The sequence below is a fragment of the Notamacropus eugenii genome, chromosome 6 (genome assembly GCF_028372415.1).
Source record: "Notamacropus eugenii isolate mMacEug1 chromosome 6, mMacEug1.pri_v2, whole genome shotgun sequence".
Classification (NCBI taxonomy): Eukaryota; Metazoa; Chordata; class Mammalia; order Diprotodontia; family Macropodidae; genus Notamacropus; species Notamacropus eugenii.
This window is the reverse complement of record NC_092877.1, coordinates 52120735-52145060: the sequence shown is the minus strand read 5'-3', so window position 1 is coordinate 52145060 and position 24326 is coordinate 52120735. Positions and strand designations below refer to the sequence as shown.

The following is a 24326-nucleotide window of genomic DNA, read 5'->3' as shown; positions in this document are numbered from 1 at the left end:
TTTTATTGTTGAGGAAATAGGCTTAGCGCATTTAAGTGACTGGTTCAATTCAATCCCAAACACCCAGTTTTTGGAAGGTTTTGTGCTGTTCTCATAAGAAAGGGTTTTCAGTTGAAAGAGACCACAAATGGGGAGCTGAGTGCCTGGGGTGAGGAACAAATCTTTAATAAAAGGATTTGTCCTGTGAAGTTAGAATTCAGTCAAAGGGCGGCACTTCAAAGGGCCACATGTGACCTTGAGGCCACAGGTTCCCCACCCTTCTTAGCTGCCTAATGTGAGATCCTAAGTCTACTGCATAGGGATCCATGATGCCAAAAGGGTTAAGGATTTCTACCCTAAGTTCTGGCCAAACTGGCCCCCACAAACATCCCCTGTACGTTTTTGCCCCCTTGGACTTCCTAGAGCGCTAAATTAGCACCTTTTCATGAACCTAGCATGTATCCTAATTATCTGAGGATGTGTCTGATACCCTTGCTAATAGAGGCCATCCACTGTTTAAATGTTATCTCTCTCCATATTGGGTACCCACAATAGCTATTTAATGTTTGGCTGAGTTGGAGTTAAAAAGGAGCTTTTATTTTTTTTTTTTAAATCACCCTCATTTTGGCATTTTTCATTTTATTCTCACAAGAACAGTGTCAAATTACAGTAACAATAACCAGTGTTTGAACCCTTTATCTTCTGCAATTCTGCAAAGCACCCCCCTGTTCGTTACCCTATATGACCCACTAGACAAAGCAGGTATCACCATAATCATAATCATGACAGACAAGGAAGTTGAGTTATAGAGAGCTTCCCTAATATCCCTGAGTAAGTTAGTGGCAAAACTGGTATCACTGGAAGTCACTTAGCTTCGGTCTTCCTCAGTTTCCTCAACTGTGAAATGGGGATTGTAACAGCACCTACTTCCCAGGCTTGTTGTAAGGATCAAATGAAAGAATATTTGTAAAAATTACTTAGCATGTTACGTAGTAGGTGCTATATAAATGCTTATTCCCATCCCTCCCCACTAGTGGGACCAAGGTACTCATAGATCTTTTCTCTGGACCACCCTGCTCTGTGATGAATGCAAAGTCCATGGTTTTAGATGTTTTAATGTAATTTTTGTCAGTTAGGTTCAATTTACTAATTGTGATAAATTGTAGACTGTTTTTAATATCGGAAAATATTTGTTGTATGAAAAAATGTTTTGTGAAATCTCTTGTATAATTTTTGGAAGGCCTATTTGTAAGCTAATTTGTTAGATAAAAGTTTTCTGGGGGTTGGAAGATAAGGGACAAGATAAAGGAGACCATGAATTTTATGGCTTCAGGAAGCTCTGGGATAAATTTAAGACATCCTTATCTCAGTCTCCTCATTCACCTTCAAAGTCCTGTCATTATTACAGAAGGACTTCTTAAGATCTAATCTGAACTCAGAGCTGCTCAGAGAAAAGATGTTAACTCCTATTGTTGAAAGAAAGGAGGGGCACCAGCTCCACCCTGGGCCCCTAAGGTTGGAAAAGTCTGAAAGCATCACCCAAGTGGCTATAGCATCTGGGTCTAGTAAACAGTGGCACCTCAAACTCAGGTGAACTTGCTTTGTTAAAGTTGTAGTCTATATATGTAGTTCCTAAATAAGGAACTTGTTTTGGTGATAAATGATCTCTAGTGACTGGTTTTTAGGACAAATTTAAGATCTAAGATATAAGTCCTGGTAACATTTTTGATTAGTGAAACCTGCCATCTGATGCAAAGCCTCTAGGACCATTACTAATTGTGTTCTACTACTCAGAGAAGAATGTGACTGTTGCAGACAGAAGTTTGCCTCAGGGGACAATCCTGTCCTCAGCCTGGGTCAATTTCCCCATTGATTCAATTTCCCCATTGATTCCTCTGGCTCAATTTCCCCATTGGTCCTCTGAAAAGGAATGTTTTCTCACTTCACTATTTCTGAGTCTGGCTATAAGGTGGAGATAATATCTAATTAGGTCCTTGCTTTTCATCTTCATGGCATGTTCCTATAATCAAAGCAGATAGTTTAAGATGTGAGCACAATGCAAGTAGTGGAATCTTGCTGTTTTCAATTAATTGGGTAAATGGATACACTGGAATAGTCTCGTGAAAGATAAAATCCCTGGAATAGGACATTTTTTTCTAAACATTATAAGAATATTTAGATAAAGGAAAGGAAACAAAAGCATAAATGTGATGTGGAATCATTGTTTCATAGAACAACACTGCGATTTAAAGTTAACTGTAATGGTATGGAATTGTTGAGATTAGGGGTGCTTGGGACCCCAAAATAGCAACATGCTGGGTCCTATTCAAATGCATTCAACCCAAGCCTTCTTTCAGCCAAAGAAAGTCAAGGCTTGTTGAGGTTCCTCAATATTGGGTAGATTTTTAGGGAATTTGAGCATTTGTAATGCTAAAACAAGATGTATCTTATGTACAGAGGGACTAAGGAAGGAGTTCAGGGGTGACCCTACATGGTCTGGGGGTTCCATGGATGGTCTTGGTGGGAGTAGTCAGTAGCCTGAAGAACTAGATTGATAGGGTGTGGTGACAGGGAAAAGCTTAAGGGCCTCAAGAGAGCCAGTTCAAGTGGGGAAATCCAAGGGGCTTTCAAGGTGAGGTTTTCCAGGGCCCTGTTAGACAAATGGGACTAAAAATCTTTTGGGGTGAGGGCCAAAGGTCCCGACTTGGAATAAGGTCTTTATGTGTTACAAAGACCAATTGAGTAAATACAATTGACTGAATCAAATCACTTAGACTAAATCAGAGACATCTTCAGTTTGAGGAAAAATAAGAATTTCAGAGTAGTTTCTTAGAGGCAGGTAACCTCTGGTAATATTCTGCATTGATGAAAAAGTTAAATGTTTCTGTTTTGATTTGAATTCATTTTATGAACATAGGTTGAAATTAGTGTTAGAACTTATCATATATACATATATATACATATATATATATATAACTCATTCTTTTAGACTGAGCATGATTAGAAAGGGATAGAGAAACTTGGGAAACAAATGTAAATCTATTAGAGTAATAATTTATGGTTTTAATGGTAAATGTGATTTTATGATTGTTATTTAATCAGGAACTAGGACAAGTATAGAAAGGCATGCAAACTACTTAAAACTTGCTTTAGAGGATGTTCCTCAGTCAATCTGAAATTATAGTCATATCTGAAACTGATTATTATAGCTTGCTATTTTAAGACTTTATGGGACTATGAACTGACTATTCTTCTGAATCTAACTTCAGATGTGGATAGTAAGAAAGGCTGTCTGAGTCACTGATCCATGATGCCCTTGAACCTGTGAGATACTGGTATGAACGAAAAAAAGGTGATCTCATGGGAAGGTTGGGAGAACAAAGTTTTGCCTAAGCTGAGGTAGGATTCTCCTGACTCAATTTTCCCACTGACACCTGGAAGACTTTAACCCCGGCTAAATGCCAGTTGACAATCTACTCCATGCTTGGAATTGACATGAAATTGTTTTCCTGAAATGTCCCTACTCTTAGTGGCAATTTCCTACAATCAAAAGTTTTATAAGCATAATACCAGATCTATTAAATAATAAATTGTTGGTAGGGGAATATCTGAGGTTAAGTCCAAAAATTAAGCTATTAGGCTTAGGATTTTAGACCTACAACAGTAAGTTAGCATCTTTTAATTCTTAGTAATAGCATGGAAACAGTTAGATTGAGGGCCTCTGAGGTTAGCATACTTAGTTAATATTATTCTTGTCTCAGTTGGTTAAAAGAAGAATGGTTTGTGGTCTATTAGAAATGATTTAAAAGAAGCATTAAATAGCTAGAAGTTGGAATTGTTTTATGATGTGATATGTACTGTGCTAAAAATGATTACTTATTGTATTTATGTATGTACTGGAGCCTGTTATTAGTGGGGAAATGAATAGTAAATTAATATAAAATGTAAAAACTGAGTTCTAATGTGAATTTCTTAAACATGACAATTGGCCAAAGTTACAATTTTGATTTCATAAGAGTAATAAGAGTATAAAACTTATGAATGGCAATCTAAAATTGTATTAAGGTCAGTTTTGTAGGAGAGTGAACATCTGGATTTCTACAAGAAGACAAAGGGAAGGAGATGCTGAGGTGCTGTGCTGAAGACAGCTTGAACGAGCATCTAGATTAGAAAACTATATCAGATGATGTTCCTCCCCAGACTGCTGTATGAGATGGAACTTCTAAAAGGACAATTCATTGATTTGCCTTTTTCTTCTGAGTCTTTGTATTTGTACTTATGAAAGGGGACTGCCTCCTTGTAATCTGTCAATGCATTGGTCAACTTTACTCCCTTGCCATATTTAAATAAAGGGGAGATAGATGAAGGGAAGAATTCATAGGGGAAATAAAGTAAGGAGGTATTAATTGAATTTAGGTGTGGAAACAGAAATTTTAATAAAGAGAAAAAGGGGGAAGTTTGTGGGAAACAAGGAAGTTCTGTTTCCACAGTTTTGGGTGATCAGGGTTGTGACCAAGCACAGTCAAGTTACAGGTCAGAAACTTATGAAAAGGCTTGAGGAGTTGTTTGAGAGAACACCTATCAGAGAGGAGAACATGAAGTCATGTGGAAATGGATGGTGTCACGGAACAGTATAGGAAGCTTCCATCAGTGTGACCAAGTTGTAGTCTTCCTGTTGCCTTACTGGGAAGCTACCCTTTCACAATGAATGTAGAAGGCACTCCCTCCTCAGAACTCTATTTTAACAAATTTTCCTTGATACCCTTTTGTGTGTCAAGCTCCTTTCTAACAACTATATATACGTTCACACATATATTTGTGTCTAATGGTAGCCATCTCTAGAGTGAGGGGAGGAGGGAAGAAAAAAGGAAAAAAGACATTTACATGATAGCTTCGTTATATGTATTGAAAAGGAAGAGCGAGTTGTATACACAATATATTCAAGCTTCATATGCAATCATATTTTTATTATACTATGTTATGGAAATGCTTATTTTATTCCACAAATTAAAAATAAAATCATGTGTGTTTAGTTTCAAGTCTTGAAAGTTATCTACATACCTTATAGAAGACCAAGGGAAGTTTTGACTTGGTTTTATTGGATGCCTTGAACTTATAATCAGGTTGCTGATTCTGTAGGAATTTCAAAGGAGATGTTAATACAGAGGTTTCTAAGTGGGTGCCTGAACACAAATGTTAAACTCAAGAATGTTACGTAACTTCCGCCAAGATCTCCAAACCGTCCTCATGAATACTGATCAACATTTCATGGCCTTGTTGCTCCAGTTCTATGGATCTGTTCTTGGTGGTACTTATGTCAAGGACTGCCTCAAGAAACTCTAATCCAAGCCTCTCACTCTGTGGGCTCAACTGAGTCAGAAGAGGGCACAGGTACATCATGAGGGTGTGTCAGTGCAGAAAAGTCATGGGGGAACATAAGCATCCATTACACATAGACCCAAGTTTGGTGCAAAATGGGCTGAATTAGATTATCAGATCTTCTGGTATTATTTGTCTCTGATGAAGCAATCAATCTTCTGGCTTCCTGGTTTCTATGTACTTGGGAATCTTTGCTCTTGTGTCATAGTGCTATAAAAACAATCTAGTACCAATATATCTTGGCTTTGGAGTTAATCTTCCAATTCAGACACTATCTCCTCTATACCTAGGCAAGGACTACCCTTTCACTATCTTTTCTGGCATGGGTCAACTCTGGTGTAGGTAGAATATAACAAAATCCAAACTCCTGCAAGGTAACCCCTAGTGGAGTTAAAAAAACAAACAAAAATGAAAAGGAAGCCACTAGCCTAATATGTCCAAAGTCATGCCTTGATTGTACATAAAGCTTTTCCATGGAAGGTACATGATTTGGGGACATTACTTGTAGGCCCTCAGCCTATCAAGTAGGAATCACAAATTGGAAAGAACGGTCTACACTTCTGAACACATCACCACCAATGTAGTGGAGAGCTGTGTGGATGAAACCAAGATTCTACCCAAGCTGGAAGTCATGAGAGTATTTCATTGTCACAGGAATGAATACAGTAATAGGCATCCTATATGGAGTTTCAATGTTATTGTCCCCAGAAAGAGTGGAAGCAAATCATGAAGAAATAATTAGTGAACAAGACATAGGAAGAGATCTCCAGCTAGAAACAAGTCATCTCAGAACCCATTCTGAAATTGTGCATAGTTGTATATGTCAGGATGCTCAAAGGAGATTAAAGCAATTTCAGACTTTGCCAGACTCCCAGAAATATATGGTGTCTCCCCAAATCCTGGTTCCTAATGACTGATTTGTTCATGTGATGATGAAGGCCTGGCACTTTGTGTGAGTTTCTACACTCAGATGAATATATTTCCTACATCTTTTGCCACCTTGGGTCTTTGCCACAAACTGACAGAAGATGGGAGGGCCCAAAAAGAACAGCTTGGCATAGTCCCAGACACTGCAGGACCATGAATCTACAACAGGAAGATTCATGCTGTAGGACTTAGCTTCCAGGATTAGGGAATGGTCACTCTTATCGCTCCTCAATAGCTGGGCCTGCAGGGGAGCCACCCCTCTTGTTCGGATGAAACCATACTGTGGCAGCTTTGAGGGGATCCTCTTTGCTGCCTACTTGTGTTCCAGCTGCTACCCCAGGTTCTAAAGGACTCATTTTCAAGGATCAGGCATGGGGAGTGTTCTGTGGAGGCAACCTATCCCTGCTTACAGTGGTTGGCCCAGCTCAGTTTAGGTGTTTCTGCATGAGCTGGAGCCCTCCTTCTTTGTGTCCTGGAGAGGGGGTGTGTCCATAGTCTATGTATGATTGTGAGGGCATCCATTAATAGGGACAACAGGTAATGGAGAAAGCTAGTCTCATGGTACTCTCGGTAGATTTATGCTTAGAATATGTTTCTGAGACCTTACCAAGTATAACCAGGAAAGAAAAAGTATCCTCATATGTGTGCAGTCCTGAGATTCAGGAGATAATGGAGACACCAGAACTTCCTCAAGAACTCCTCAGGGCCATGTATATCAGGGCATATATACTTCCAGAATTAAAAGATCTAAGCTTGGGCAAGCAGTTGGGGATAAAACAAAGTGGTAATTTTCCTGCACTCTCTATGCCTCAGCTTTCCAATCTTTGGCAGATTCCTTTAGTTTTGAACCCTGGTCAACCACACTTCATCTTGGCATCTTGGGGGCTAGTGTCCTTCAGTCTTTCTGGTAAAGGATTTGTTTGGCTTCTTTCTATTTCCTGTCTTATTCCCCTTTAGACATGGGGGATTATCCTTCTCTCTCCTGCCTCTGCCCCTGCCCTGGGGATTTCCATATCTATGACAAGTGCTGGTCCTTCTTTCCCCAGGGTATGACCATATATATCAATATATCTATATCTATATCTATATATATATCAATGATGCCCATATTCAACTTGGCTGTGTGACTCTTCTCAGGATGACCACTGGGTAGAATTCACTATTACACAAAAAGAATTGTTTTGACATTTAAAAAAAAACAAGCCTCAAATCCACTCTGTAATAAATTAATATAGAAAATGGGGTAGGATTTAGTAGGTGCATAATAAATGCTTATTGACTGATTGATGAATTTGATTTACCGATTCTGATTCTTCTTTTTTTTCTGGTCTGGTGACCGCACAACTGTATGGGGCAATGTTTGCTTCCAGAAGTAATGCCTGAAGATAAAAACAAGAATACATATAAACATGTTATGTTACAATGATACCTATTTATCTCTGTATGACCATAATATACTAACATTTAACTGTTGAAAATGATGAAAAATATAAGTGAACCAATGTAGCAGAATTTAAAGGGACCTCATTCTAGCTCTGCTCAGCTTCTTACATCATTCCTTTTGCCATGGGAGACTCAACTGAAAGGTGGAATTGTTAGTATATCTTTGGCCTCTTTAATCAAGTAGCAATAATCACCACACTCAGGGTTCATCAGAAATCATTTCTAATAAATGCCTTACACATTTTAATGTGCTATATATCTGAGCTACTGTTATTTTTGCCTAGAATTTTCAGTAGGGGAGCTAAGAATAGGGCCATATGAACAACACTGGACTTTCAGTTCTAAAGCCTGATGGTAGGGCCTGGGTCTGCCACAATTCAGTTGTTTCTGTACTCAGGTAATGGATCCAGTGGAGCTGGAATATGAGGGTCCCTATGGAGGGCACCAATCTCTTACCCTCTGAAGTTGCCTGTAGGTAGCAGAAAAAAGCAAGAACAACTTCTAGGCAAAATTATTTTGTTGATTTTAGGTCTGACCATGAAACTTCAGTCTCTTGCTCAAAAGTCTTTGGCAATACTAATTCAAAGAATTACACATGTGTAAGGCATCTTAATGGCCATCACGTCCAACCCCTACCTAAAACGCCCCCCTGCCCCAAATCCTTTATTAGAACCTCAACAAGTGCTCATCAAGGCTCTGCTTGAAGACTTCCAGTAAGGACAATTCTGTGACCTCTTGAGGCAGCTCATTCCATTTCTGGGTAGCTCTAATTGTTATATGGGCACATGAGTGGCCCAGTAGATAGGATGCCTAGGCCTGGAGTTAGGAATACTCATCCTCTTGAGTTCAAATCTGGTCTCAGACACTCACTAGCTGTGTGACCCTAGGCAAATAACTTAATCCTGTTATCCTCACTTTCCTTATCTGTAAAAGGAGCTGAAGAAAGAAATGGCAAACACTCCAGAATCTTTGCTAAGAAAACCCCAAATGAGGTCACAAAGAGCTAAGCACAACTGAACAACAATTATTATAAAATTCTCCCTAATATCTAGACTAAATTTACCTCTTTGCACTTTCTAACCATGGCTCCTAATTGTGCCTTCTGAAGTCAAGTCTAGTCCCTCTTCCTTTATGTCCCCCTCAAATCTCCTATATTCCAGACTCCCAATACTCCCTTCACCTAGTTCTCATAAGGCAGGAACTTGAGGCAATTCAACATCCTGATTGCTCACTCTGATTTCTCAATGTCCTTCCTGAAATGTGGTGCCCAGAAGTGAACACGCTACTCCAGAGCATGACCAAAGTAGAAGAGAAAGGGAAAGTCACTTCCTTATCCCTGGAGGCTATGCTTCTTTTAATGAAGTATTAGTGTTTTGGGGGCTTCTGCATGGAGCTGGCAGTCTCTCTCAGAATCCCCGGATCTTTTAAATTTTTTTCCAATGAATTCTGGTCCAGCCTCTTCTCCCGCATCTTCTCATTGCGAAGATGATTATTTGAACCTACATGTAAAACTTGGCTTATTCCTATTGAATCTCATCTTATTTGCTCTATCCAGTATTCTACACTGCCAAGATTTTTTGAATCCTGATTTAGTCATTCACTGTGTTAGCTCTCCCTCCTAGCTTTGTTTCCTTTGCAAATTTGACATGCATGCCTTCTATGTTTTTGTTTAAGTCAGTGAGTGCTCTAGGCCAAACACAGATCCCTGGGGCAATCCACTGGAGACTTCCTTCTAAATTGACTTAGAATCATTCCGTGAATGATGAATGAACCATTCACTCATTCATTGAATTCTCAGCACCTTCGGTAGGTGCCAGGCACAGTGGTAAGCACTTTTTTTTTTTTTTTTACAAATATTATTTCATTTGATCCTCATAGCAACTCTTACGAGGTTATTTGTCCTTCCTTTTTTAAGAGGCCCAGTGACATCAGAGATGATGTCTTGACTTATGCTTGAATTGGATTCAAATAAGGCAGAGTTGCATAGTTATTAGCCTCACTCTCTTCCTGAGTCATCAAAGTCTAGGGGCAAGACAAAAGTCAAGATACCTAGCAATGTCCTGGAATGCAGTGGATGACCTTGGCATCTTCAATGTCTAGTAAAGCTCTAAACACTCCACAGTGCCTGCTTCATGGCTATTGGAACAAATTGTTCTCAACTGCCCATTCCTCTGGGGGAAGTCTTCACATGCATGGGGTAGGCATTCCCCTAACTCACTGGGTTTGAGGCCCATCTGTCACCTTCTACCTGGTTTAGCTCATCTGCTGAGACGATTTACCAGGTGTGGCTGCTGGGCTTGCTACAGCTTCTTAGAGCCATAGGTGAGAGTGGAGTCAATAAGGTGGACACAAAAGGCAAATAAACAGTCCTGAGAAGAGTTCAGCAAGCCCTCACACCAAAGCCCTCCAGAGTACCCCATATACCCCACCCTGTGAGGTAGGTGCTGTTATCCCCATTTTATATTTGAGGAAACTGAGGCAGGCAGTGGTTAAGGATTTACCCAAGGTCACACAGAGAGTTAGTGTCTGAGGCTGGATTTGAAAGCAGGTCTTCCTGACTCCAGGCCTAATGCTCTATCCACTATCTCACTAGCTGCCAATGGTAGCTTATGAACAGACTATTGTTTGGGTCCAACCATTCAACCAGATGTGATTCCACTTAATTTTATTAACATCTAGCCCACATCTTTCCATACTGTCCATAAGGATAACATGAGAGATTTTTTACAAAATCAGTTTCTATGCCCAAATCTAGGTAAATGATGTGTACAGCATTCCGCTGTTCTATCCATTAAACAACTCTCTTCACAAAGGAAATAAGATGAGTTGGGCATGAACTGGCCCTAATAAAGCAGTAAGACATCTTCGGACTCTTAGGCAGCACCCCTTGCCCAAGGGTTTCATAGAAAGCTCTTCACAAACTGACTCCAATGTTACTTAAGTTTCAACGAAGGGTATTCTATGGGTTAGCTCCCACTCAACACTATGGCTTTCAATCCCCCCAGCTGTGTTAAATTAAATTAAATTAAACTCAAATTTGACAAGCATTTATTAGGCACTTACTAGATGAGAAGCAACCCGGAAAAGTGAATACAGAGATGAGTTGGTAAGTTTTGGGTTGGACCCCCCACCTTTGACACCTACTGGCTATGTGGCTCTAAGCAAATTATTTAATCTCTCTCAAAGGCCTGGGAAACCAAACCTAAACTTTAAAGAGTGGGTGCTACTTTACTTTGGTGGAGAGAGTTTCATCACTGGATATTCCCTGCATCAATGGAATCTCAGATCTGGATAACCTTCTGGGAAACTCTGGCAGTAAATGCCAAGCAGTCCTATTCCTCTAGAAGCTCATATGCAGCTGACAGAAAATGGCATGTACACAAATAATTAAATACAAAGAGGTTTTTTTTGGTCAGGGCAGAGCATTAGTAACTGGCAGAATGAGGAGATGCCTTTTGTAAGTGGTAGCACTTAAGTTGAGTTTTTAAGAAAACTAAAGATTCCAGGAAAGTGGCATGACAAAAGAGAATATTCCAGGTGTCAGGGACAGCCTGGGCAAAGGCATAGAGGTGGAAGATGAGAGTGTTGGGTATAGGAAAAAATAAGTTAGCCAACTTAGCTGAAATGTGGAGTGTTTAATGGAGAGTAATGAGAAATCTGGAAAAATAGGTTGGAGTCAGACTGTGAAGGGTTTTAATGCCAAACAGAAGGTTGTTTGCTTTCTTAGAGATAATATGGGGCTACTGAAGTTTCTTGAGCAAGGAAACTTCTTAAAGTTTCTTTTAATTTTGTGGGTTTTGGAATAGATTTTACTCCGAGGAAGTGTGCAAAAATTGTCATTTTTAGAGCATGTTAGAGATATTGCTACGGTTTTTGGTGTAGAAATGTCAAGCATTTCAAAGATCATTCAAGTCCATAATGAAACAGGATCAGTCGTGCCAAAGCAGAGAGGAAAGTGTCACTGAAAACAAAAAGCAAGGTAAAGAACGGACAAAGTATTGCAGCAAAAGAGCCGAGGATCCTCAGAAAATATTCAAAGACCTTTTGAGAGATCTGGTGCCTGTCAGGGTTGTATTGATTCTTCCATAAAGCAGTATAGGTTTCTTGATGTTGGAAGAAAAGTGACAAAAACAGTTAAGAAAAAAACCCACAACTATTAACCATTGTTATAAGGAGGAAGAAAAGGTTGTCAGGGGCAAGATAGTACTTAAAAACTGGAGAAGTGAAGGTTACTAAAAATAATTTTTACTAATGAAACTCACTTTTTATTCAAGGCTATATATTAAAATCATTTTCAGAAGTCCAAGAGAGCCTATTATGTCTAGGTATCTTTATTAATTCCACCCAAAAATGTTTTGGGATTATTTTACCTAAATGGCCTAGAATTATTCCCCATTGAAGGAAAAGTGATTTTTGATATATTGATATACTGATGAAGTGAGAAGTAGAATTTCTCAGGAATCATAGGAATACCTAAATGGAGATAGATACCATGGCCTCCAACCACATTCCCTATCATAAAAATTTAAGAAATCTATCTAAGAAGTGGAGATAAATATGCTTCTTTGATGGAAAAACAGCCTCTTCCACTTAAAACCTATGTGCTATATAGAATTAAGATTGGATTTGTGAAAACAGACTGTTAGAGGTATACTGAATAACCAATGTGACAGGTGGTTTCATACTGAAGAACCAAAAAATATGTGTCAAAATCCTGTGAAGTCAATGTCAATCATATACATCAAATAACTACAGAAAAGAGAGAACATTGTATTTTTTTTAAGACATCAAAATTTGAAAGGCTTACTGTATATGTTAATAGATTTAATTATTTATCTTTGCCCCCATTTAATTTGCACACCACTGAAGGAGGAGAACCAGATGTGAACAGGATCACAAACTGTGGAAGGACCATGTGTCCAGGAAGAGAGAGTGGCCTGCAGTGTCAAAGGCTGCAGAGGGATCAGTTAAGAGATCAGTGACAGCCTTAATGAGAGTAGTTCAGTTGAACGATGGCACTTTGTGTGAGTTACTACAATTCTTTAGACCTCAGTTTTTTCATGTATAAAATGAGGGGTTTGAACTAGAAACCCCACAAAGACTCTTCCCTGTTAAAAATTCCATGATTCTGTAGAATTGTGAGAACTCGGGTTCTTTGATGTCTTTCTCATTTCCTACTGAAGGTTGAGCAAACCCATAGGTAATTATGCAAATATCCAAGCCTTAGATGAGAGTAGAGGAGGTAAAGAGGTTTGGGTTGGGAGAAGAACCAGCAGAAACTGAAAAGCCAGGTTAGGTTTGTCCAAGGAGCCTACAGAGTGCCAAGCACCAAGGAGCTTGATGAGGAGAGGAGTAAAGACTGGACCCAAAGCAGATTTAAAGGCTGCAGAGTCTGAACTGATAGATCAGAAGATTGAAATGTATCCTGAATATATTCCATTGCATGAATGAATTCTATTGAAATGGAATGCCTCAGAGTTGACCATTTGTTTGTCTCTGTCTCTCTCCCCAAAGTCTCAGACCTTATGTGGCAGTTTCTAGCAGTCCTTACTGCCCCCACCCTGTTAAAAAATGCTGCTGTGGTCAGGGTGGGGTCTACTATGTCCAGGCTTCTCTCAGCAGAATTCATGAAACCATGGGCTTGGACAGAAGTCACAGGAATTGTCACCCAGTGATAAATAATGACTGGTGTTTTCCATAAGAAGGCCAACAGAGGGCCTATTCAGAATCCTGAACAATGGGTTTTGAATGCAGTTCCCAGCAATGCCAGGGTTTGACTGTTTAAACTAGTTGGCTTTCTCTTTAAGTGAGGTTAAAATGTCACATTGGGGCACTGCCCATCTCTTCTCAGAGGCATTTCATTTTCTTTTCCTGGTTTTTGGGAAGAAAATCCATGGCCCCTGAAGCCTTCTTCCTTTGAGGACTATTTTGTAATGATTACTGAGAAGAACAGGTATTTTTGTTTTTTAGAAATTAGGCTCACCAGCTTTTTAAAACCCAGGTTTGCCAAGGCTTCTAAGCCTTGTTTATGATACTCTGGCTCAGATTCTACTAATGGATGTCAGCTCTAAGTATTAGGTGTTCCTTCCTTAGAGGAAAACTCAGGACATATTCACTAAAGGGCCAGTTTTAGAAAAATTTACATGGTAAACTTTTTTTCTTTTTCATTTTCTTATGACCTTGGACCAAGCACCTTCTCCCTTTCTGGGATCCATTTTCCTCATCTGTAAAATAAAGGGGTTTGGTTAGGTCAGGGCTTCTTAATCTCTCTCTCTCTCTCTCTCTCTCTCTCTCTCTCTCTCTCTCTCTGTGTGTGTGTGTGTGTGTGTGTGTGTGTGTGTGTGTGTGTGTGATGGACCCTTTTGGCATTCTAGGAAATCTATGGGCCCTTTTATGAAATCAAGTTTGTTGATGACATTTGTAATTGAAGGAAACGCTAAATTTCAGTTAGATGTTAGTGAAATTAAAGATGTAATATTTTTTATCATCAAATTCTTCTGCAATCTGTTCTTAAACCCTTGGAACATCAATGGACCCCAGGCTAAGAATTCCTGGATCAGATGATCCATTACTAAGATCTCTCCCAGTTCTATGAGTTTATGTTCTTTGTTAGCAAGTCTGACCCTCAGATGGCTGCCGTGGCTTCTTCTCTCTCCACAGTAGCTTTCACAGACTGGACTCTGGTACACTTCATATTTGGGGAGCAGGTGACAGGATTTTGCTATTAGATGAGCTCTGATTATTCGACACCTGTGCTGGTTCACAGACCTCACACACCCCACTGCTTCCCCCTGGGATAAATTTGCTCAAGCTTAGCTGGCTGATCCAGGAGGGGGCATAGCAGGGACAGCCTGAGATGGTGTGGGAGTTGGTATAGGTACATCACTACAGGCTGAGTGGAAAGGGAATAGTTACAATGAAAATGAAACTTTGGGGAGATAGCTTTAGTCAGATCTCACAGCCTGTATCTCTCCACTACTTTTACCTGTTAGCTTGAATATCCACTCTTGACCATCAATCAGTTTTCTATCTTCTCAAGAGTCCCTTGAATCTTGGCCCACGCCAAGAAATCAACCCTGTGACCTGGCCCAGGCCTGGCCTTGTCATTCATACTTGTGTGGATTCGCCCTCATACCCTGTTTCTTTTCCCTCGGAGGCCACCTCACCAAATGCCAGAGTCATTGGCCAAGATGAGATCAGCTCAAGGCCACACAGTGGCAGAAATGTATTCATGAAGGATCTTCTGTTACCTTAATCAGGGAGAGAGGGAAGTTGATCTGCAGGGGCAACCAGGCTGCCAAGAACTAAGGAGAGCACCAGTCTATTTTCTCATTTAATGCTTCCTGAAAGCAATATAAGTAACAGCTACCATTTAAGCAGAACTTTAAGGTTAGCAAAACACTTTGCAAATATTATCTCATTTGATTCCCAACAGCTCTTGGGGGGTAGGTATTGCTATGATTAGATTGTAAACTCCTGGAGGGTGGGGACTATTTCTTGTTTGTATCACCTGCGCTTTTAGCACAGTGCCTGGCCCACAGTAGGGTCTTAATCTATGTTTGTTGGTGATCCCTATTTTACAGATGAGGACACTGAAGTAGTAAGGTTACTTAGGGACTTGCCTAGGGTCATGCAGCTAACATGTATCTAAGGCTGGATTGGAATTCAACCATTGCTGACTCTAGGCCCACCATTCAGTAGACTGAGTCACCTAGCTGCCCAGGAAGTACTTGGGTCTCTGGGATGGTTTTAGGTTAGTCTATTACTCTCTAGTTAGAGCTATGGGTTTTGGAATGAGGGAAAATAAGAAGAAGTTAGATCTCTTTGCGGCACAGCAGTACACTTCCAGACGTAGCTGCCTTGCATGGCTTTTCCTTGTGTGTTTGTGTTTCCATGGGAAGGGGAGGGAGAGGAGAGCTCTGGAGGAGGGAGTCTTATATATAGGATTATGTTGTAAGTTGCTACAGGTCTTAGGCACAAAACACTGGTCCATGATGACTGTAGTACAGGGTCAGTGACACCTAACTGCATCTTTGACCTTCTCTGTTTCCTCAGGGTGCTTGGTTAGAAGTCACAGGACCCTTGCCATCAGTAACTGTGGGACCCTACCAATTGGGTAAAGAAGGCTTATCTAGACTAGATGTTGCAAACCAAGGGCAATTGAGTCAAGCCCCTTTCATCAAATGTAGGATGAATTTTTTTTTCTAAGAATGCTAATGGTTGAAACAATAGAGATAGGGAAATGAGGCCTCCAACCAGGAGAGAGTTAATAGTTTGCTACAAAACGCTGTGCAGACAGTTCGAAAAATGCAATTTGGGAACCAACCCAAGTAGAACACCCTCAAGGACAAGGGAGGCAGGCCAGATCTAACGATGAATGCTGCTGCTCCAGCCAGTTAATGCCAAAGCATTAGGATTCGTTGGGCATAGATGATCCAAGAAACATAGACCACAGATTGAGAGCTGAATGAGACCTTTGAGTCCCCTAATCCAGTCCTTCATTTTACAGATGAGGAAACTGAGGGTCAGAGAGGAGAAGCAATAGGCCCAAGTTTGCAGAGTCACAGGAAAATGTCCAGGTCCTTTGATTTAAAATCCAGGCTCCTGAGTCTGAGAATGGAAGGTAAGGTAGAATTTACCAACTCTTAAGGCATCTGCATTTAGTTACCTCAATCAGCCAAATCAATAAAGAAAAAAAATAACACCAAACCATTTATTAAATGCTTATTTTATGTCAGGCACTGTATTAAGTGCTGGGCATACAAAAGACAAATGACGAATAGCCCCTGTTAGAAACACACTTGACGCTGAAAAGTATCAAGGAACATTTATTAGAGTTCAGAGGAACTGAATGCCTTGGCCAAAGTGAACTCCACCCTTCTTCAAAAAGAGGGAGAGAGAGAGAGAGAGAAATATAGAAGTAAGGGCATTTTTATAATATTAGTGCAGGACAGACCCTCCCATCAGAGGACACATTGGTCCGTTCTCTTTCCAGTCACAATCTTTTGACATGCCCAATGTATGTTATTAAGCAAGCACAGCTGAATTTTTAGGTGGCCCTTACAGTGACTTCATGTTCTCCTTTCCTATAGACTTTCCCTCAAACAGCTCATCAAGCCTGCACATGAGTTTCTGACCTTTAATCTGATCACGCTAGGTCACAACTGGGAATTAAAGCTGGGAATTTTAACCTGTGGAAACAGAACTCCTTCTTTGTTTCCCACAGCCCCTGATCTCAAAAACCTTATATTCTAATGATGAAAACAACACGTGTCCATATACCACATGTACAGGCATGTATCATTACATATGTGTACATGGATGTGTTTATACACACACATAGGACTCACACAAAGCTGATATTAGGTAACCTTAGAAGCCATCTACTCCAATTCTCTCATTTTATAGTTGAGGAAACTGAGGCCTAAAGAGCTGAACTTTTCCAAGTCCTCACTAGGATTAAATGGCCCCTTCAGGTCTTCTAATGCCAAATCCAGAACTGTTTCCCTTTTGCATCACTGCCCTCTCAAAGCAGCCTCTTCCACATCTGGATAACTCTGACAGTTAGAACATTCTTTTTATCAAGCTGAAATCTGCCACCTTGCCATTTCCACACACTCTTCCTAAGTTCTGTCTTCTAGGACAATACAGGACAGATAGAATTATCATTTCCCTTCTCCACATGCCAGTCCTTCAAATGTCTGAAGGCAGTTAAGATGCCCTTCCCTGTCCCTTCCCACCGTGTAAGACATCTCTTCCTCTCATTAGGCATTCCCAGTTTTTTCAAATGATCCTCCTAAGTTGTTTTGAATTCCTTCATCACTGTTCACTGCCCTCCTCTGGCCATCTTCCAGCTTTCCAACCAAGGTCCTTCTTTCTGAAAATCTTTTGCACTTTTAATTCTGGGGAAACTCTCATGGCTCTCTTCCTGCCTGCCATGTCTAACTTCTATGTGTCAATGTCTCATCCCTTCCCTTAAGACCCAATGCAGATAATAACACCTTCAGGAAAACTTCCTGTCTTTGCTCCTCAGTTAAATGTTTCTTAAATACATTTCTTAAGGCCCTTTACCTGAACCTCTTCTTTGCACTAATTTCACTCTCCCTTGTTAAGTGTTATTTGTGTATGTCTTTTCCCTCCAATTAGATTATAAGCTCCTTGAGGGTAAGGCATAAGTGTTTATTTGGGTATACCCAGTCTTGAGCAAAGTAGTGACTTAACAAAGGTAGGTGAGTGGAATTTCATGTTTTCATCTTCTTTTAATGGTAGTTTTGATGTGGTTGCAGAATGTTCATCATCTGACTTTATTAAGGGTTTCTATCCATGGCTTTCATTGAAGGGGCATGACCTTTGTTATTATACACCAAAACATTTTCATACATCTATCTGGGGGCAAGAGGAAAAGGATTCATATGTACAAAAATATTTATAGCAGTTCTTCTTATGGAGGCAAAGAATTGGAAACTGAGGGGATGCTCATTGGTTGGGGGATGGCTGAACAAGAGATGTTATATGATTGTGATGGAATAATATTGTGCTATAAGAAGGGGGTGGCTTCAGAGAAACCTGGGAAAACTACTAATGAACTACTGATATGAAGTGAAGGAAGCAGAGCCAGGAGAAGAATGAACATAACAAGAATATTGGAATGATGATCAACTGTGAAAGACGTGACTACTCTGATCAGTTCTGTGATCCACAACAGTTCCAAAGGACTCATGATGAAAAATGCCGTATACTGTCTCTGAGCATAGACTGCAGCATTTTTCTCTTTATTTTTTTCATTGCCACCCCCCGTTTCTTTTTTGCAATGTGGTTAATGTGGAAATATGTTTTTCATGACTTTATATATGTATCAGGGGCATTGTATTTCTTGTCTACTTCATGAGTAGGGGATGAGTAGAGGAGAGAATTTGGAACTGAAAATGAAAATAAATTTTTTTATAATTTAAATACATTTTAAAATTTAAAATACATTTTTCTATTGGCTGACATGACAAAACAAGAAGATGATAAATGTTGGAGAAGATGTGGGAGAGTTGGAACATTAATTCATTGTTGGTGGAGCTGTGAGCTGATCCAACCATTCTGGAGAGCAATTTGCAACTATGCCCAGAGGGCTACAAAAATGTGCATACCCTTTGACCAAGCAATATCACTTCTAGGGCTGTATCCCAAAGAGATCACAAAAATGGGAAAGGGTCCCATTTATACAAAAATATTTATAGCAGCTCTCTCCAGCCAAGAACTAGAAATCAAGAGGATGCCCATCAATTGGCCAAACAAGTTGTGATATATGAATGTAATGGAATGCTATGGTGGTATAAGAAATGATGAACAGGAAGACGTCAGAGAGGCCTGGAAAGATTTATGTGAACTGATGCTAAGTGAAAGGAGCACAATCAGGAGAACTTTGTACACAGCAACAACCACAGTGTGCGAGGAATTTTTCTGGTAGATTTAGTACTTCATTGCAATGCAAGGACCTAAAAAATTCCCAATGGGCTCTTGAGGCAAAACACCTTCCACATTTAGAGAAAGAACTATGGAATTGGATCACAGAATGAAGCAGACCATTTTCTGTTGTATTATGTTTTGTTTTATGGTTTCTCCCATTCACTTTAATTCTTCTATGCAACATGACTAAAGGTGAGAGTGTATTTAATAGGAAGGTATGTGTAGAACCTATATAAAATTGTATGCTGTCTCAAGGAGGGAGTGAGAAGGGAGTGGGGAAGGAGGAGGAAGGAGGGGAAAAATTCTAAAATATATGAAAGTATTGCAGAACCCTGAAAACAAATAAAATAGTTTAATAAGAAACACCTTTTTCTGCTTCTCACACATTGACTGTGTGACCTTGCATAAGTCACTAGACCTCTTAGTGTCCTCCAAAGCGCTCTCAAACTGCAGAACAATTGCTGATTTGCTTCAGAATTGGAAATTTCCTCACTAGGAATTTCCTTATATAAATAATGAGATGAGGAAAGAAAAATACATCTGCTATCAGAACAGTCTACTTTGGAAACCAATGCTATAAACAGGGGAGCTCCCCGGTCTCACTAGACACTTTTTCATTAAGTTCTCTGCCCATTCTAGTCTGCATGCAGGGTGGTTTTCACGTCAGCTGACTCGCCTGTTCTGTACAGATAGTCAACTGCCTTTGGAATTTAAATTCAGAATTAATATCATCACTTTCAGTCTAGCATCTGATGCAGGACATGCTGTCAGGAACACAATGACCTTTATTTTTTCTTATTTTTTTTGGATGAGCACTGTATGTATAGACTCCTTGCTTTCCTGGTTTGGGAGACTAGGTCTGAAAGGCCTTGTTCTCCTTCAAGGATAAGAAATCCTGCAGTACTAGAGTGTTATAGTTTGGGAAGAGAGACCGGGGGCTCTGGGATGACAACATCTTGGCACTGAATTAGAACTGAATCATCGCTTGGAGCCTCAGATTGATTATCTAAAGTGATGCACTGTGTCTCCTGTATGATTCCCACTGGCAGAAAATTAGTCAGTTTCTGCACATAGCATAAGAACATTATGAAAACATGACAGTTTGGAGTAGGGGTGGGGTGGGACAAAGGAGGAGAGGGGTGAGCCTAGGAAGACCTCAAGGCCTTCGGCTGGGAGCAGCAATTTGAAGTCAAGACCTTCTGACATTTTTCATTTGCATGTTTTGTTTGAGTTATTATCACAGATTTTTTTTCCCCTGGTGTCTACAGTCTACCTCATACTATTAAGGTTTTACCAGTTGGAGGGAGGACATAGAGCAAAACACAGGCCTGGGTGTTTTTCCACCTGGGGCTGGTGCGCAGAAGAGGAATTTTAGCATTTTCGCCCTCTTCCTGATTAGATTCAATGCTGCATTTGATGTTGGTGTATATTTGTCAAACTAGCCCATCCTTTCGGAGGTTTATGGTGTTCAGACATTTATTATTAGCTGAGTCACTCTGGGAATGTCACTTAACTGCTCTTAGCCTCAGTTTTCTTATCAGCAAAGTGGGGATAATAATAGAGCCCACCTCCTAGAATTGTTTTGAGGACCAAATGAGATGACATGTGAAGCACTTTGCAAAACATTAAAGGCCCTATGTAAACAATGTTTGCTATTAAGGGGGGTGATGCAGTATATAGCTATAATCCTTAACTAATCAGGACTACTTTCCAACATTCATTGGTAAATCATATCCAGGTATAGGCTTCCTGCTCTATATTCCCCCAGAGCACGTTCCTTTTTGACCCATATAACAACCCCACAAAACCCTACCAGATGTGGGGCACCCAGCTCTAACCAGGGCTCCAAGTGAACCTGTCTTCCTGACTATTATCCCCAATTCCCCCTCTTATTGAACTTCTCCTTTATAAATCTGGTTTGCTTTACTTTCTCTTAACTCTCTAACTTGGGGTCCTGAGCCCATGGTTTGGGATTATGTTTGCAGGATCATAGCCAGAGAGCTGGAAGAGGCCTCTAAGCCTCTCAACTAGGCCAACCATTCTTTTCTCCCTTTTACAGAGGAGGAAACTGAGACCCAGAGACATTAAAGTCAGACAAGTAGCAGGGCTGGGATTTGAACTCAGGTCTTCTGACCTAGAATTTTGTGGCTTTCTTTTTTTTTTCCTTTTTTCTGTATCATACCTTTTTTTTTTTTATTCTGTCATGATTTGTTAGGAGATTGGACTTCTCTGATGACTTCTAAGATAACTTTTAGGTCGAAAACTCTATATATCCCTTACCATAGTGCTCTGCACACAACATGGGAAGCACGAAAAATTGTTACAAATAAATAAAGAGTAATATTCTTTCACATTCCCCATGTGAAAGAATCAGACATATTTCTTCAGGGAAACAAAATCTTAAATCTTTAGGACTGTTTGGTAAGGCCACTGAGATGCAGCATCAGCCTGAAAAGGGGTACAGTGACCCAGATATTGAGACCAGGCTTTTTTCCGTTTTGGAATAATGATGGATGATACTTGAGGAGTGAAAACAGCCTTTTTTGGAGGGGGGAGCACAAAAATGGACATGTTGGCTCCTGTTAAGAAGAAAGGACATCTCCTCTGCCAACAGAACGTCCTTAAAGCATGGTGCCCATCAGAGTGTGACTGAAGGTTTTATTCTCCTGGAATTATTGGCTGGAGATGGAAGCCACTTCCCAAGGTTAGTACCGGGAGGGCAGAGACCAATTCACGGCTTATCTAGGAGAGGTGGCCTTATGCAAGGGGTGGCAGCTTTTTAGTCTCAGGCAGGACTGCTTCCTATTCCTTCATTTTTTCATCCCATCCTTGGAATTTTACCTTCTAATCACTTTTTAGCAACTCTTTTGATGGTGGAGGTGGGGGTGCAGAGTGGAAGAATCAGGAGATTATCCTTTTACCCTTCTCCTGAGGTGACCCTGGCTCTGTGCCTCATCTCTGGCTTCAGTGTCTGAAGCTCTTGCAAGGGGCCACTTCCTTAAGGCTTCTACTACTTGTAGTTGTTTGTGTGTGTGTGTGTGTGTGTGTGTGTGTGTGTGTGTGTGTGTGTGTGTGTGTGTGTGTGTGTGTGTGTGTGTATGTGTATGTATGTATGAAAAGGGAGCTGAACAAGGTGGTTATTTAGCCATGATGAGCTTATGAGGAGGCGAGCCTTTGTTTCCATGGCATATATGGACATACCCACTGGTGCCTTGTTGAGAAAGTGGGATGGCTCTTCACTGGGTTTCAGGGATGAGGGCTGTCTCCATCATGACTCACTGACTATGGAGATGGGGGATAGAGGTGACCAGTACTTCCTGGAGGAGCTGTTCCTTTCTTCTGTACTGAAAAAGTGAGCTGATAGATCTGCTTGGCCTTCCAGTTTTTATCTTTTTCTGGTTCAAAGCCCATGCATGGACATTGTTACTTTTCCAGTAGGGACATGGAAGTCTTGGGGCAGAAACATGTGAGAGTTGTATGTGCATGCCTCTGAGCACTGATCAGACACCAGACAGTGGACACTACTGGTCTAAGATGGCAGTAGCTTGGTCTGGAAGAGAGTTTTGCAGAAGTCCATAGCAAGAACTTGGTATATGCATGTTGATTCCGTCTGAAGGGAGGGTTCCTGGATAATGCTCTTGAACTTCAATTTCCTCTATAGAAGAGAAAGAATTTCGATTTTCTAGGCATCATGGCCCAATAATCTAAAGTCTTAGCCAGAGAAGGGAGATTTCTTGGGCAACATCAGCCTTGAGTATTTTCCTGTGGATAGTTGAAGGTCAAGAGTTTAGGCATTCTTCTAGGACCCCTTCTAAACAGAGGTTTTTAACTCTTTTGGTCATGGGTAACATTGGCAGTCTGGTAGAGCCTAGAGACTCATTTTCAGAATCATGCTTTTAAATGAATAAAATAAAATATTGGAAAAAAAGCTATCAAAATATATTTTTTAAATGACCTAAGGTTAACCCCTATGGAGTTGTCTAAGTGTGTTTCTTGGATACAGAAGATCACCCATTAAGGCCTACAAGCCGAGGAATTTTTAGGGTTAGGGTCATGTCATGAGGAGGCAAGAGACTGAGATGTTGCCACCTCCCATTGTTACAATGAATTTTTCAGACAGTAAAAGTTTCTATCAGAAGGCTGTTGCTTATTCAGCAGCCCTAAAGTGTAGTTGTCTCTGTCTCTGTCTCTGACTCTGTCTATACAGAAGGGTATTATGAGTCTGGCACTGACTGTGTAGGATTCTGTGGGAGAGAGGTATTTCACTGAAATGTCAAAAGCGGGGTTCTGGGCAACTCCAGGTTAAGTGTCCTTCTAAGGTAAACTTGTGGACTACTGAGACCTTTCTGCGCTTTCTATGTCTGTTTATAAACTTCTATGAATCCCTTTTGTCATTTACATTTGCTGTGGGGTGAAATAAATGTCCTTTAAGAGATGTGCACTTTCTACCTTGAGTATTTGTATAATAGCTGCATATCCCTTTCACCTGTATCTGTGGAAATAGAGGCAAAAAGTAAGCTATATTTGGAGATTTTTCCAGAGTCAACTCTGGGTGGAAGCAATGAGCCAATGAAAGAAAATGACCTCTTTTGGTTATTAGGATCACACCCAGGGTGTGTGAGTCTAGAAACATGAGGGGCTCCTGGGCCATGGAGAGATCAGCTTTATTACTATGGTACTCATCCACAGGACTTCAGTCCCTGTTCTGGGAGAGACCTGTGGCCTGCTTCTCAATGCACAAAGAAAGGGCGTGGGAGGCCCAGCTCCAAACTACCTGGTAATGTCTAAAAACTTGATCCTATGAAGGGTCTCATCAGAAATGGAAGGGTAAGAGTTCATTCCAATGATTATGCTAGAACAGCTTTGATCTCTGAAGGATCCCTGGAATATCGCAGTCAGCTGACTGCCATGGAATGGGAATATCTTTGGTTTCAATGCAGTGAAGTCTCAGAATGGGAGGAAGGCTGTTGTCCTTGGTCAAACTATTGGCAGTGGCTGCTGCCTTATTGCTTCTCTGACTGTAGAAGACAAAAAAAGATTGTAGTGTGCCTGCTTCCTGTAGTCCCAACGCCACCATCACTTAAACCTGATCCATGTCTCCTAAGACTTCCAAATGCCAGAGATACACACCCTCCTTATTG

General features: G+C 40.5%; 1 protein-coding gene across 2 annotated transcripts in view; it reads right to left on the bottom strand.

Annotated features, from left to right (window-relative positions):
• Positions 1–24326, bottom strand: part of CFAP99 (cilia and flagella associated protein 99) — a 179009-nt gene that overhangs the window by 33724 nt on the left and 120959 nt on the right. For both annotated transcript variants that reach the window (XM_072620042.1, XM_072620043.1), the window contains exons 8-9: positions 7587–7664; positions 5041–5112 (exon numbers count right to left, since the gene is read on the bottom strand). In XM_072620042.1, the coding sequence (XP_072476143.1) occupies positions 5041–5112; positions 7587–7664 (150 nt within the window). The remainder of the gene's footprint in view (positions 1–5040; positions 5113–7586; positions 7665–24326) is intronic.